The 15524-nt window shown below is 40.3% G+C and overlaps 2 protein-coding genes across 4 annotated transcripts in view; both read left to right on the forward strand.

Annotated features, from left to right (window-relative positions):
* Positions 1 to 15524, forward strand: part of LOC105221829 (gamma-aminobutyric acid type B receptor subunit 1) — a 394872-nt gene that overhangs the window by 248780 nt on the left and 130568 nt on the right. The window lies entirely within an intron of this gene.
* Positions 8456 to 12107, forward strand: LOC109579236 (P protein). Its single transcript, XM_019988846.2, has one exon. The coding sequence runs from the start codon at positions 9149 to 9151 to the stop codon at positions 12029 to 12031; it is 2883 nt and encodes a 960-aa protein (XP_019844405.2). The 5' UTR covers positions 8456 to 9148; the 3' UTR covers positions 12032 to 12107.

Raw genomic sequence — 15524 nt, forward strand, 5'->3', positions numbered from 1 at the left:
ATAGTTTTTCTAGTTGCCTCTCTTTATGTCTTCCAATGACACAGTACCTGATAGCACATCTACTGGTGTTCTTATGTCAATTTCCTATTGAATTGTATTGGTCGGCATATGCGGGCCCATATACCATTCATGCCACGTTTATTTGCTCTAAGGAAGTAGGAATTGACTCCATAGTCCATAGGTCCATCGACAGCGGTACTCGCAGGTTCAAAGGCGCAAAGGACCATAAATCTTTGGTCTTTGCTCGTCGGAAGAGGACTTTACTTTTTAAATTGCCTACTCAGTCCAATGTAGCGCTCTGGTCGTCAACAAAAGTGGAGTATATTTCATCCGAGGATGTTTCTTTGGGGCGGGTCCCAAAACCCAGCGCAACAACCTCCCTAGGAGAGTAGCATAAAGCTTTATAACACATTGGCGAGCAGGACTGATATTCTTCCACCGCGATTGTACATCTTATCATGCGCGCAACCGACTGGATTCTGTTGAGGGCGTTCCTAGCGTAACGAGCGGCGGGTCAGTTGTCTCCGAGCTCCTGGAGAGTCAGGATAAACTTTTCGCGCGACCGGTGCGGAGGCTGGCATCTGAACACTTCCGCAGCCGCCCTTCAGTCCAGGTGTGCCCCACGGACTTTTTTATTTGCTTGCCTAAAAAGACCGATGAAAGGCACGCAGAATACAGGCTTGTGGAAAATATAAAGGCTTTCTTTTCTTTGGCATAGACTGAAATGGTCTTGTTGACGCCAATTTGTTGTCTACTTTTGTTGAAAAGACAACCATCCCACTCGATTAGCTGCGTCCTTTTCCACCTGGTAATTATTTTCCTCAAATAAAGTTCAGATTACTCCATGTATGTACTTCAATGCCACCTGAATAAGAAATTTCATTTACATTTACTTTGAGGATAATTACCATTACTCTCAAACTTACTTATGTAAATAAAGACCCACCAGTATGAGACACTCCACACAGCCACTCGCTACTAAAGTGCTCAACTTTTATTTGCCACAGTTTTTAGCTTGGCAACAGAATTGCGTATCCATTTCAAGTAATTTTTGTGCTCGCATTTTTATTTCCTTGTCATGCAACGCTGTAATTCCATGTTTACAGTTTCATTACAATGCTCGTCGTATCATTTTGTAAGTTGTACACGAGCGCAAGGCTACACCACACACACAGACACACACGCCTGTGCAAAGAGTTGTGTACGAGTACAATTCCGCCAGGTGTTGCCACTTTACTCATTGCAACTTTTGTTTATGTTTTTCCACGCTTTCATTGTCATGGCGTGCAGTTCCGTTTATGTTCTTTACTTTTTATTTCGTATATGTTGTTGTTGTTTCGCTTTTCTCTGTTCTTTTACTCACTCTCCTTTATTTGTGCTTTAATTCCTGTTGCTGCTGGTAGTTGGCTTGTTTTTTACGGCTTTTGTTTTGTTGCTTTCGCGTTGGTATTTGTTGACATTGCATTGCACTCACGGTATCCTGACAATGTCCTTGACATTGTTTCCGAACGCCTACCAGCATGTTTACCGCATTTTGTATTTGGCTGGCCCAGTTGGCAAGTTTATGCCATTTCTTATTGTTTTGCTTGCTCAAATTTTTCATAGTTTCGGGTAAAATTTTACACTGGTAGAGTAAGAAGAATCGATAATTTGCCTTATTTTATGGTAATAAAAAGGGGAACTTGGTTAAATTTGAGGAATTTAAGTTAGTAAGCTTGAAATGGCTTAAAGCCGATAATCATCACCTCTGTTTAACAATTCTCAGAGAGGAAAAGACGCAGCGGAATTGATACAAGTTGCAGTAAGTCCAAAAATCTGCCATTCAAGGGGCCATTAGCCTACTGAAAGCAGTCTCGTGTCCTGTTAAAAATCGAGTTTAACTTTTTGGGTTTAAGATAAACTGTCAAAAGTTTTCATGACGAGTCTTTCACAGACTTTCACTTGAATTTAGCATTTATTTTATAATCGATTTAGTTACTAAAGGTTATCCATTTCCAACTTTCCTTATTAAAAAAAAAAAAAACTTCATATTCAATGGGCAATGTTTATTATCATTGGAAAGAACATTTTTTCGCATTTATTTATTGAAGATTGTTTATTTCAAAAGTTGGCTATGGCTACGTCTCTGATGGTCCAACGTTGAGTCCAATTTTCGTTGACTTATTCGAGCATTACGACTGACAACTGGCGAATGACAAGCGTGATGTTTCGATCGAAAGCCTGAATCGAAGCCGGATTGTTCGCATAGGTTTTAGACTTTACATAGGTCCACAGAAAAAAGTGATATCACACGATCTTGGTGACCAAAGTATTCTCTCAATAAATCCATTGAAACCAAATATCGCTAAAATCACGGCTTTCAATTTCAAGTGTCAAATAGTCATAGACATGACTTGGAAAGGTCGTGCAACTTCAGTTCTGTTTCCAAGCTGTATTTTCTTAGCTTTCAATTTAAGATCTCGGGATAAAATGAGCTAAGTAGTTCCATACGTCAGTCTGAGTTGCTGCGAACGTTGGCGAATCGAATCTCCACAGTATTCGTGTAGTTACACTCGTAGCTACGGCTGCTATATTTTCTTTACTGTGTTCTGGACGTGGTCTATTCGGTCGAATGTTATTCGGTAATGAACGCTGGGTTGCAAGATGGGTGATTCATAACAAAGTTGAACGAATTGTAAACGTTGTTCAGGCTTAACAGCTTGGCATGAATCACGAGCGATCTGGTAAAATTTACTCATTACTAAATAAAGTTATTGATATATGATGGGACTCATATCCGCTTTTTCATAATCTACAACATGTTACAACACAAAATATAACTGAGAGAATATTCTATTTGAATATTTTAGTCCTGCAGATTTCAAGATTTTTCTAATTTTCGTACAGCTGAACAGCGACACTTTCTCCAAAATCAATTGAATGAACCTTATTTGTGATCCTGAGAAAGTAAAGTGAACTTCAGACTTTCTAAGATAACACAGATCCGGGCTTATAAACAATTTTTATTCAAGAAAACCAGAATTTGAAAGTGTACAGAAAAACTAGGCTTCAAAAAGTGCAATTTCTGATGAGTTCAGGCTTGCTACTTTGAAATATGTAAAGCTTGGCTGAAGATTTTAAGCTGCGTGAATCGGAGCCTTCGTTGCTTAATTATACGTTCCACCTTTGACAGTTAATTGTTAGTTTATAGCAAAAAACTGTAATGTAAATGCTAAATTATTGTTCTAGGAAAGACGCTTTATGGCCACAATAAATATTTTTTTTTTAAATAACCAGAGAGCAGCAAAAATGTTAGTGCTACGACCATACTGGATAAGTGATGTGTGGGTGTATGGACATACTGGACAAATAGTGTACACACTTTTAAAAAATATAATATGGATAATATGTATGAACAGAAACCACAAAGACAACTTGCTCATTAGTGAGCTCTTTCAACGCACTTCCTCTGCATGAATGCACAATTACTATGCCAGACTTGTCGCGATTGCTTATGCAACTCACACTAATATGTACGAGAATTAAAAAAGTTTTTCATTTCCACTTATGCCTTTGATTCGTCAAAGAATTAAAAACATACTTGCATATATTCAAACATATGGTATGTATAACCCCATATGAATTATCTATGTCATAGCAAACCTCACTGACTTATTGACCTCATTAACATTTCACACTTAATTGCACGACGTGCTTACCATCATTATCCACAATCCGCGTTTATTCCAATTACGAGTAGAAACGAACACACGCCGTCAACCGAACACGCCCTTAAATACTTTGCGTGAATGCCTCTCATTAATCCAATGTCAGTTGGTCGAAGATTTATTGCGAGAGTTAAATGATGACTTACGTATCTAAAGAATATGATAAAGATAAAGACAAAGATAAAAACAAAGATAAAGATGAATTAAAGATAAAGAGGAAGATGAAAATAAAGATAAAGCTAAAGATATAAAGGTAAAGATAGAGAGATAAAGATTCATAGAGAGAGATACAGAGATAGGTAGAGGAGAGAGGAAGAGATAGAGGTGGATATAGATATAGATATAGATATAGATATAGATATAGATATAGATATAGATATAGATATAGATATAGATATAGATATAGATATAGATATAGATAGAGATATAGATATAGATATAGATATAGATATAGATATAGATATAGATATAGATATAGATATAGATATAGATATAGATATAGATATAGATATAGATATAGATATAGATATAGATATAGATATAGATATAGATATAGATATAGATATAGATATAGATATAGATATAGATATAGATATAGATATAGATAGAGATAGAGATAGAGATAGAGATAGAGATAGAGATAGAGATAGAGATAGAGATAGAGATAGAGAAAGAGATAGAGATAGAGATGGAGATAGAGATAGAGTTAGAGATAGAGACAGAGGTAGAAGTAGAAGTAGAAGTAGAAGTAGAAGTAGAAGTAGAAGTAGAAGTAGAAGTAGAAGTAGAAGTAGAAGTAGAAGTAGAAGTAGAGTTAGAAGTCAAGATAGAGAAAAAATCAAAAAAAACAAGAATCACTAAAATTCAAATTTCTTACGAGAAACTTAAATCATTTTTATTATTATTATTATTTATTGAAACTTCACCGTTTAACAGTACTCTTCCTTTTGATTTCACACTATAGCCAATCGATATATAGAACAAATGGCATAAAGCATAAGGCAGTAAGCTTCGTATTTCAAGTAATCAGTCAGCATATTTTCCAAAAACAATTTTCAATATTTTCAAAAACAATTTTCAATATTTTCAAAAATATTTTTCAAAAACAATTTTCAATATTTTCGAAAATATTTTTGCGCAGCGCGCAAGAATTTGGAAACTCTTTGGCCTGCTAAAGAATTTGGGAGCATATAAGTACTACGGAAAATGACACAAGAACTACCCACAACAACGATACGCATAGCGCGTAACCACGACCGGCACAACAACAATTTCAATTCGAATTCCGTTAAATATAACAACAAAAACGACAACACGCATAATACACAAAACAGCCGATTAGAGGCTGGTCTACAGAGAGAACCATTCGAAAGGCCTACTTTTGGACGACAATTGCTGAACTACATTGCCTCAGATAATGGCGTCGACTTCTCATGGAGAGCGCTGTTGAACAGCATCAAGATACTTGGCCTCATACTACTCTGGCTCGTCATTGTCGTAATTATGATTATAACAAAGCCACCAGTCGACGAGTCGCGGCTCTTCACACTCGAACCGAATCAAACGCGTACATATAAGATACCACAACAACATGTGGCCGAACGCATTGGTATCGTTATTTGGGGACCCTTCCAGGAAACGGATAGAGAGGAAATAAAAAATGGTGTAGTGCCCGATGTGGTCACCATGAATGTAGCGAGTGATGCGGCGGGTAAGGAGAAAACTAGCGTAGATTTGCTGACATACTTGCAAACAGCTGATCCCGAGCAAGTGACAAAAATAGAGAAAGTACATGTCTTTCGAAATGCGAAATCAAAGAGTACGGAGGAACGACCAAATTTGTGGCTCGTCATGACGACAACCAAACAAGTGACCATCAAATTGAGAGTCGACGCATATACTGCGAACCGTGAGCGGGGCATGTGGGCGGGTGCATTGATTTTGATACTTATGTACGCCATGATCGTGACGGAAATCATTGATCGCACCATAGCGTCGGTGTTGTGTGCCACACTCGCTGTCGCATTGTTAATCAGCCTTGGTGATAATGTGAATTTGGACATGATTATGTCGTGGGTCGATATCGAGACGATGTTGCTGCTCTTCAGCATGATGCTATTGATTGCTATGCTCGCTGATTCGGGTATTTTTGATTTCTTCGCCGTTTACGCATACGAAATATCGAAAGGTTTCGTTTGGCCGCTTTTGACGAGCCTCTGTTTATTTACCGCAGTGGTTTCGGCCTTTCTGGATAATGTCACCATGATGCTGCTGGTCGCGCCGATCATCATACGTTTGTGTGAGGCTTTAACGCTCGATCCCGTTTTGATGTTGACACTGATGGTAATCTATTCGAATATTGGCGCCGCCTGCACACCCATCGGTGATCCACCGAACATTATTATAACTACGAATGATTATATACACGACAATGGCGTCACATTCGGCAATTTCATGTTGCACTGTGTACCATGTGTCACATTGGTCACACTACAAACTTACTTCCTCTTACGCTACATATATCGGGATGAGAGTAAGTTGCATATACATGGCGCCCTGATTGACAGTATACAGCGTTTGGCACGTCGTTCGGAGCGTTTGACGAAGATGGCTTCTGCCGCCGGTAAAGACTTCAATACCGCAAGTGTTAAGCGTAAATCGGAAAGAGCTTTAATGCAACTGGAACGTCAATTGAAATATACACCGGAATATCCACGCGTCTTGGCCAATCTGAAGTCCATGTATGGCATTAAGGACAAACCGTTGCTTATTAAGCTATCTATTTGCTTTCTATTCGTGCTCACGCTATTTCTATCGCACAGTTTTCATAACTTACATCAGCTGCCGCTCGGTTGGGCTGCTCTCACCGGCGTGCTGTTGGCCTTCGCATTAGTAGACATAACGGATTTTGAAGCGTTGCTGCTACGCATTGAATGGTCGACGTTGATATTTTTCGGTTCGCTCTTCATACTCATGGAAGTGTTGGCCAAGATCGGTATGATCGGCATAATTGGCGAGGAGGTGCAGGACTGGATAATGTTGGTCGATAAGAAATATCGTTTGTGTCTCGCCATTATGCTAATACTATGGGTTTCGGCTGTCGCTTCGGCCTTTCTCGATAATATACCGGTGACTGCGATGATGTTGCCAATTGTGGTTTCGATGGCGCAGGATCGTGAGCTGCAGCTGCCCTTGCATCCTTTAGTTTGGGCGCTTGCGATGGGCGCTTGTTTTGGCGGTAATGGCACACTTGTTGCTGCCTCGGCGAATGTGGTGAGCGCCGGCATTGCGAATCAACATGGTTATCGTTTTTCTTTTTGTTCGTTCTTTATTTTGGGCTTTCCCATTATGTTGACAAATATTGTTGTAACTTCGTTGTATTTAATTTTTTGTCATGTGATTTTCGAGTGGCACGATCCGCCGAAGTATGAGTGAGTGTTTTTGCGTAATTATTGTTGATTAATTTGTGTGTGTAAATAAAATATTATTGGTCCAAAATTGTTGATGTGCTTCGAAGAAACTCTCGAATTAAGCTTCTGCGTCTTTACTCGAAAAAAATTCTGAAGAAATGATCACAGTTCCACAAGCAGTTTCTGCCTTTCAGTTCGTCGTTGGAAGAGAAGATGTTCTCTTTATCCAGTTTGAGATCAACGGGACCACCCTTATGAGGCCAAATTAAGGTCAAAAACCTCCTCCTAGCCTACAGTCACAAAAGTAGGAGAGTTTCTCTTTCACAGATGAAAAGATTTTCGCTAACAATGAAATAAAAGAGCGCCTCACCTCTATTATTAGTCTCCGAGCTACCCCAGATTGAATATCGCGAGTTGGCGTCGGAACCGATGACGACGCCGGTTCCTCTTGTTGACGCTTTAGCCAAGGTCTTCCTCAACAATAAAAGAACCGATTCCACCCTACCGTCGCGCGGCATGTACACAAATTAGTCAGACATCTCCGGCATTACACTCCAGTTTTTCCGTCACTACGTCAGTGTTGCTGAAATCGAGTGAAAGAAATACTGTTAATTCATTTTGGATTATCATACAGGCTCTGTTTCTACCTGCATCATTGGTCACCAGTAGCTTATGGCTCTTCGTTCTCAATCCAGAGATCCCGTTACTAGTTAGCCACGGTCCCTAGATCAGGACTACATCGGCTCCGTCTTGCTCTAGATGAAGCAGTAAACTGGCGGAGGCCGCCTTCGCGTGTAGGAGGTTAATCTGTAGGAATTTCATCTTTCAAACTCTCTTCCAGAAGCGCTAGTTCAGCGGTTATGTCTTATTCGACCAGCACCTCATCAAACAGTTGTTCTAGGCTGAAGACGGAGTCACCGATTGACGAACCACCCCAGAACACAGTACGTCCGAGGAACTCGGATCGTTATCCATGACCGTTTGACCACTACCATCCACGTCCGCCTTACCCATAGCATTTGCAACTTGGGCGCCATCAACTCTGGCATTCGTCAGGAGTACATTAAGGACTACTCTTTCAAACCCATAGCTTATGGCTGCCTTGGTTTTGCTGAGAGGACCGTTGAACTCCGCAGTATCAGTGCTTGCCGATATGAGTCTCTCCAGTCTTATTACTCTCCAGTCCTGCGTAGGTACCTATATGACTTTGATGTAAATGATTTTCACCGAGTTTCCCCAAGAATCTTGTATTCGCCTTCTTATATAACTGAATCTGGTGAGACTTAGCATAGGCACTGCAGATATTCTTAATTGCCGCTTGGCCATCCCAATGTCAATGAACTTGCTGTTTACAGCAGAAGCTCACTTGGCACCTTCTTTCATGCCAACAATTTCGGCCTGAAGGACTGAAGTGTAGTCATTTCTTTTAAAGCTATGCACCTTCTGTGTATATATTAATACAGAAGCAGTCCTCCCTTGTTTCTAATTCGCGCTTTGTTCCATCGGCGAATACATAGTTTTCTTCATTGGTACTCTCATTCAATATTTAAATTGCCACAAATCTCTTTTTATTGGTTGCATTGCCAATTTAGTTTTCTGTGACACCAAGCCTGATTCCAACTAGTTCCTAAGGTCTGAAATCTTACTGCTCAAAGATTCTCCTAAACCACAAACTGTAATCTAAAAAATAAATTGTTTCCTTTTTCAAAACCTCTGATCTCTTCGAGGGTCGAAGTGGACATCAACTAGCTGAAGGAAGTTGCTATTCAAGAAAAATAATCCAAATTACTGACTTTCTTTCCATGAACAAAGTTCAAGTGGGCCACAACTCCGGGCCTTCCTCTATCTGGTCATATCAGCAAAACCGAAAACTTTTACTTCGAAACTTTAAGAATATTTTGAGCATCTTATCTACTCTGGATCTATCTGTCTTCAACTACATTTGTAAAAAAAACTTTCTTACAATTTGAAGAAAATATTACTGTGAATAATTTGTAAGCTGGCAGCAAATCATAGCAGCAAAAAACTAACATGGCTGACGAAAATAATCAGAATCCAGACACAAATCAACCCAAACCAGCGGTGAGAGAAGAAACAACCAACGAAATTGCCAGTAGAGATGAGGACAATAATCAGACGACAGAAAGCGGTGAAAACCCGGGGAACTATCAGACCACAGAAAGCAATCAAGACACGGAGAACAAGCAAAATCCTGAAAACAATCAAAATCCTGATGACAATCCAAACACGGAGATCACTCAAAGACAAGAAAACAATCAAAACCCCGAAGAAAATCAAAACCCAGAATACAATCCACCCCAAGCAGCAGAGATGCCAATATTATTTGAAGAAATTGTTAAACCACAAACCATGAAAATCACACCAGTGGAATCAGAAGCGTCGCCAGCAGATACACCAATAGTATTTGAAGAAATCGTTAAACCACACACCATGAAAGTCACACCAGTGGAATCGGATGTGTCGATTGCCATAGAACCTACAGAAACAGCAAGTTTTGTCAACGCAGCGCCGCCTGATCACGAAAAAATTGAAGTAGAGGGTGAAAGATCAAGGCTGCCGACGCCAGCGCCTTCCGAGAGAACTATCTCTCGAATATTACCGTTGTCCGCAGAAAAGCAGCTGCAGCCAGACGATATAGAAGCGCCACCGGCACGACGCACAGATAGTGTAAAGTCGAAGAGAACTGTGAGTCTGCTGGCAACCACAAGTAATGTAGATAAGATAATTGAAGAGGACATACATTTGACATCAGCACAAAAGGCGGTATTGCGACAATTCGAAGGGATGATGAAGAAACCCGAACATGAACAGGAGCACCCAGAATTGCATATTGAAGATATTATACAAGTGAAGCGTGCATGGTTAAAACCAATTGGACTCACCTTAGTTTGGTTGATGTTCACCGTGCAATTTATTATCTACAGAGATTTACCGCGTAATCCGACATTAGTCTCACTACATGCGGGCGAGCGGGTAGTAATTAATGTGCCCGCTATAACGGCCACGGCAATATCAATGTCTATCAAGGGACCCTTTCTCGAAGATGGTGAACTGATCTATGCGGGTAGGGAGAGCGAAGCGAATTTCGTCTTCATACAAGCGGTGCGTACATTTTACGATGAGAATATGACAGAGATTATAACGGTGAACATTGCCGACTTGTGGCGCGAATATTTGGATACAAGCATGGAAATCGACATGATCAAACCACGCGAACGTCTGGCTTTGCTAAGTTTATGGAAAAATGTTTCGAAAGATAATTATACACGCATGTTTTTAAATGCGCACACCGATATCAATGAAACCGTAACGATCAAGTATAATTACGACTCGCTACCGGTGCCCACAGAGAAGGGTCTACTTTTTGCGCTACTCGTACTCGTACTACTTTACGGACTCTTCATTTTCGAAATAACCAATCCGACGCTGTCATCGTTAATATGCTCCACATTCGCTTTGGCCATACTCTCTATATTGAATCCGAAACCGAGCTTCGATACCATACTCGAATGGATCGATATGCCGATGTTGGCATTGCTCTTCAGCATGATGATCATTGTAGCGATCATATCCGATGCGGGCATGTTCGATTTTATCGCCGTCTACGCTTATCAGATATCGAAGGGTAGCGTTTATCGTTTGATCATGAATTTGTGCTTCTTCATTAGTTTGGTGTCAGCCTTTCTCAATAACAGCACAACGATGTTGCTCTCATCACCGATTACGATTAAGTTGTGTGAAGTTTCCGGCATGAATCCGGTTTCGGTGCTCATCTATTTGATGATATGTGCGAATGTGGGCGCCGCTTTTACGCCACTCGGCAGTCCACCGAATGTTATTATTACCACCAATAGTTTTTTGCAAGATCACGGCATCACTTTCGGCGTATTCGTGCTGAATATGGCGCCGTGCACGTTTCTAGTGTTGCTGCAGACATATTTCCAATTGCGTTTCTATACGGAACATTCCAAGCTACTCGACCATGAATCGCAGACCATACAGCAGGACGTAGTCAATCGTGGCATAAAGCGTTGGGAACGTGCCTCGTCGGCGATCGGTAGTTTTTTGGCTGACGATCGTAAGCTGCGTGGTGTTATCAATCGTGCGGTTGACAAGATGCGTGCGGCTGGTAAGGGCAACTATAAAAAGCCCAAGCCTGATCCACTTCGTTATGAGCACACACTGGCCGAGTTGAAGAAGCATCACGGTGTAATCGATAAGATTTTGTTGATTAAATGCGCCATCGTCCTGATATTCATCGTGTCGATTTTCATGTTGCGTTCATTTGATTTCTTCAATGTTATCGGTTTCTCTTGGACGGCGCTGCTCGGCGCCATACTGCTGCTCATCTTGGCCGACATTAATGATTATGAGGGTCTTTTATGTCGCATCGAATGGTCGACATTGATGTTTCTGTCGTCGTTTTTCGTTTTGATCGAAGTGCTTTCGCGTTTGGGCTTTGAAGACTTGATCGGCGAGAATATTATCAAAGCTATCAAGAGTACGCCACACGATTTTCAACTATTGGTGGCGCTGTTGCTCATCTTATGGGTTACCGCGTTTGCTTCGTGCTTTCTCAACAATAATCCGGTTACGCAGATGATGGTGCGCATTGTCGTGTCCATAGCACAAATTAAACCTTTGGCCTTGCCGTTGGGTCCACTCGTGTGGGCGCTGGTGATGGGTGCTGCTTTTGGCGGGAACGGTTCGTTGATTGGCGCTTCAGCGAATATTGTAACGGCCGGTGTGGCGAATAAGCACTTGTATAAGCTGACATTCCGCTCGTATTTCTTAGTTGGGTTTTCGGTTATGCTCGTTAATATTTGCATTGCTTCGGTGTACTTAATTTTGATGTATGTAATAATCAGCTGGGATGGCATGATTTTTGAATAAATTAACTGTAATTGAAATATGCGTCATAGCACGATATATGAGAAAATCTAGTACATATATCTAGTATACGACCAGAATTCATCGAATAATAATAAAGAGAAGAAAAAGCCGCTTTGAAACGTTGTCGAATAGATAGAGAGAGAACAAAGTGGACTTGAAGCTCTTGAAGATATCAAGATCTGCAGTATAGTAGTCAAAATGATCAACCTTAGTCTGGCGAAAGCTGGACAGTGAAGGAGAAAATGTCCCGATGTTTCCCCCTTATTTTCTTCCTAGGAACTTCAACAAGTTGCATCCTCAAAACTTTTAGACACAATATCCAAGTAGATCACATAACTTTGTGGCCATGTGAACCTTGTTAATATGAATCATTTACGTTTTACTCTGTACCAGAAGTCTCTCGCAGTCTCACAAGTGCTGAGCCCATAGATCCAGCGGCCGAGTGCACAACGATAGGTGAGCACCTGCTTGAACTGACACCCAGACAAGTTTAATAAGGAAATAGCTTCATCCCTTGTCAGTCAGCCCAAAGCCTGTATAGCAGCTGTGCTCTTGAAGTCGATAAATACCTCCCTAAAAGAGGCTGCACTTCGTTGAAGTACGTCTGCTGCTACCTGAAGAGCTGCCACTTCTGCTTGAAAGTCACTACAGAGGCTGGAAGTCTGAAACAAGAGTTGTTTGAGAGCTCCCGGCAGAAGACTCCGCCTCCAATCATCCCCTTGTATTCAAATCCTTCCGTGAAAAAACTCACTGCGCCTCTTCTACAGCGACTCCGTTCTATCCACATATCGCTCGGAGGTATGTGTGCAGAGAAGAGATCGCTAGGGGTTGGTTCCGCGAAGTGCGAGAGGAGAGTTTCGGAAAATTCCACTTTGTGACTCTTAATGTGCCTGGCTTTCCGAAATCTGATAGGAACCTTGGCAGCAATGCATTTGCCGGCTAAATCGACGGGTGCGAAATGTATAATAGCAATAAGTATTGTCATTGTTATCACACGTGGTGCACCGCTTATGCCAATAAGATCCGCTCGTTGAACACGTACCAGCTGTTTAGCGAATATAGACCAACCTGGTGTCATATGCCGAATTGATATTAGTCCTCTTAAAAATTTGGGGCAAGTTCAAACTTTTTCTTTTTTAATAGTCTTTTCGAATATCCTTTTCTTCTTTACTGCGTTGGAATCTCTCTCCCACCACGAATGCCACACCGAATTTGCCCTCCTTTATATAGCCACTGTGGTAAATGCTAGAAGGACCTACGCACCTCAGTCCTTTTCCCGTCCATCGCATTTCACTGACGGCGATGATGTCGGCCTTTACTTCTACGTTGACATCAACCAGCTGTACAGCGGCACCTTACTAATTGAGGGACCGGATATTGTAAGTGCGTGCCCTTAAATCGTAGTCCTTAATACGTTTACTGTGGTTGTCATCAAAAGTGAGGTCTTTCAACCCAGGCTAATGTTTCCTTTTCATTGGGAGTGGTTTCGACGTGGCGGGTACCAAATCCTGCGCACAATCTCGCTAGGTGAAGTTAGCTACTAGTATTTCGATAGTACTTCGTATTTCTCAAGGGAGCAGCGTTTTCAGCTGATCAAATGAGATTCCTTTTTAGATCGACCTTTTAACCTAATCGAAAGGTCAAAATAAAAATAATCGAAGTAATTTTTTGTTCTTGTAGTTACAATATTCACATATGTAAACCTTCTAGCCGGCTAGTCTCAGTATGTTTGCGTGACACATATGTATGTATATAGCCGGTCTAGGCCACTCACTTAGTAGCTTTTTTACAATACTTACACCGACACGCCTCTTTTGTTAAGCTAATGCTCTTAAGGGTACAGAATTTAGTAATAACATGCAAGTGGCAAGCTTCAAGCATACAAGAACTTGTATTTAAATGTTTGATAGCGGCACTCAAGTAATTGTAAATATGTATAATAACGGGTGATTTTTTTGAGGTTAGGATTTTCATGCATTAGTATTTGACAGATCACGTGGGATTTCAGACATGGTGTCAAAGAGAAAGATGCTCAGTATGCTTTGACATTTCATCATGAACAACGCAACGCTTGCAAATCATTGAATTTTATTACCAAAATCAGTGTTCGGTTCGAAATGTCGAAATGTTCGAAAATCCGCTTTTTTATCGACAAATTTTGTTCAGCGATGAGGCTCATTTCTGGTTGAATGGCTACGTAAATAAGCAAAATTGCCGCATTTGGGGTGAAGAGCAACCAGAAGCCGTTCAAGAACTGCCCATGCATCCCGAAAAATGCACTGTTTGGTGTGGTTTGTACGCTGGTGGAATCATTGGACCGTATTTTTTCAAAGATGCTGTTGGACGCAACGTTACGGTGAATGGCGATCGCTATCGTTCGATGCTAACAAACTTTTTGTTGCCAAAAATGGAAGAACTGAACTTGGTTGACATGTGGTTTCAACAAGATGGCGTTACATGCCACACAGCTCGCGATTCTATGGCCATTTTGAGGGAAAACTTCGGACAACAATTCATCTCAAGAAATGGACCCGTAAGTTGGCCACCAAGATCATGCGATTTAACGAATTTAGACTATTTTTTGTGGGGCTACGTCAAGTCTAAAGTCTACAGAAATAAGCCAGCAACTATTCCAGCTTTGGAAGACAACATTTCCGAAGAAATTCGGGCTATTCCGGCCGAAATGCTCGAAAAAGTTGCCCAAAATTGGACTTTTCGAATGGACCACCTAAGACGCAGCCGCGGTCAACATTTAAATGAAATTATCTTCAAAAAGTAAATGTCATGAACCAATCTAACGTTTCAAATAAAGAACCGATGAGATTTTGCAAATTTTATGCGTTTTTTTTTTTTAAAAAGTTATCAAGCTCTTAAAAAATCACCCTATAGTATACATTTTTTGTAATTACGGTAATTGCGCAATAAAATGTAAATATTTTAACAAATTCAAGAAATTAGCTGAGAACATGCACGCTGCGAGTTGGCACAAATTTAAATAATGAAATTAAATTAACGAAATATTTAAGCGCTGGCACGCAAATGCAAGGATAGTATGAATGGTGTTCCCTAAAAAAAAAAAAATATATCAGTTCCAAAAAAAATTTAGTAAATTTAGTTATGTATACGCCAAGATCATCCCTGTTGTGGAAAAAGTATAGAAATATTTAAAGAAATATAAGAAAATACTTTTTTTCTTTGGCAAACTCTTGAAAATTTGTCAGTCAATATAACTAGCCTTCGGAAATGTCAAATTCTCTTTTCCGTGTCAGAAATAATTTCAGCTGACTGCTTGTCCGTTGCCTTTGTCTCTTTACAATATGTTATATCTCCAAAATTATTACATCAATTCCTTTAAGGTTTATATGAAAGATGAATTTCTATAAAATTTCCCATAAATACTATCAATAAAAAATAAAAAAAAAAATTTAAAAACAATATTATGCGAAAACATCCATATATAAATGACTATTACTGTCGGAGTCAACGGAAGACG

This window comes from Bactrocera dorsalis, chromosome 1, assembly GCF_023373825.1.
Source record: "Bactrocera dorsalis isolate Fly_Bdor chromosome 1, ASM2337382v1, whole genome shotgun sequence".
Classification (NCBI taxonomy): domain Eukaryota; kingdom Metazoa; phylum Arthropoda; class Insecta; order Diptera; family Tephritidae; genus Bactrocera; species Bactrocera dorsalis.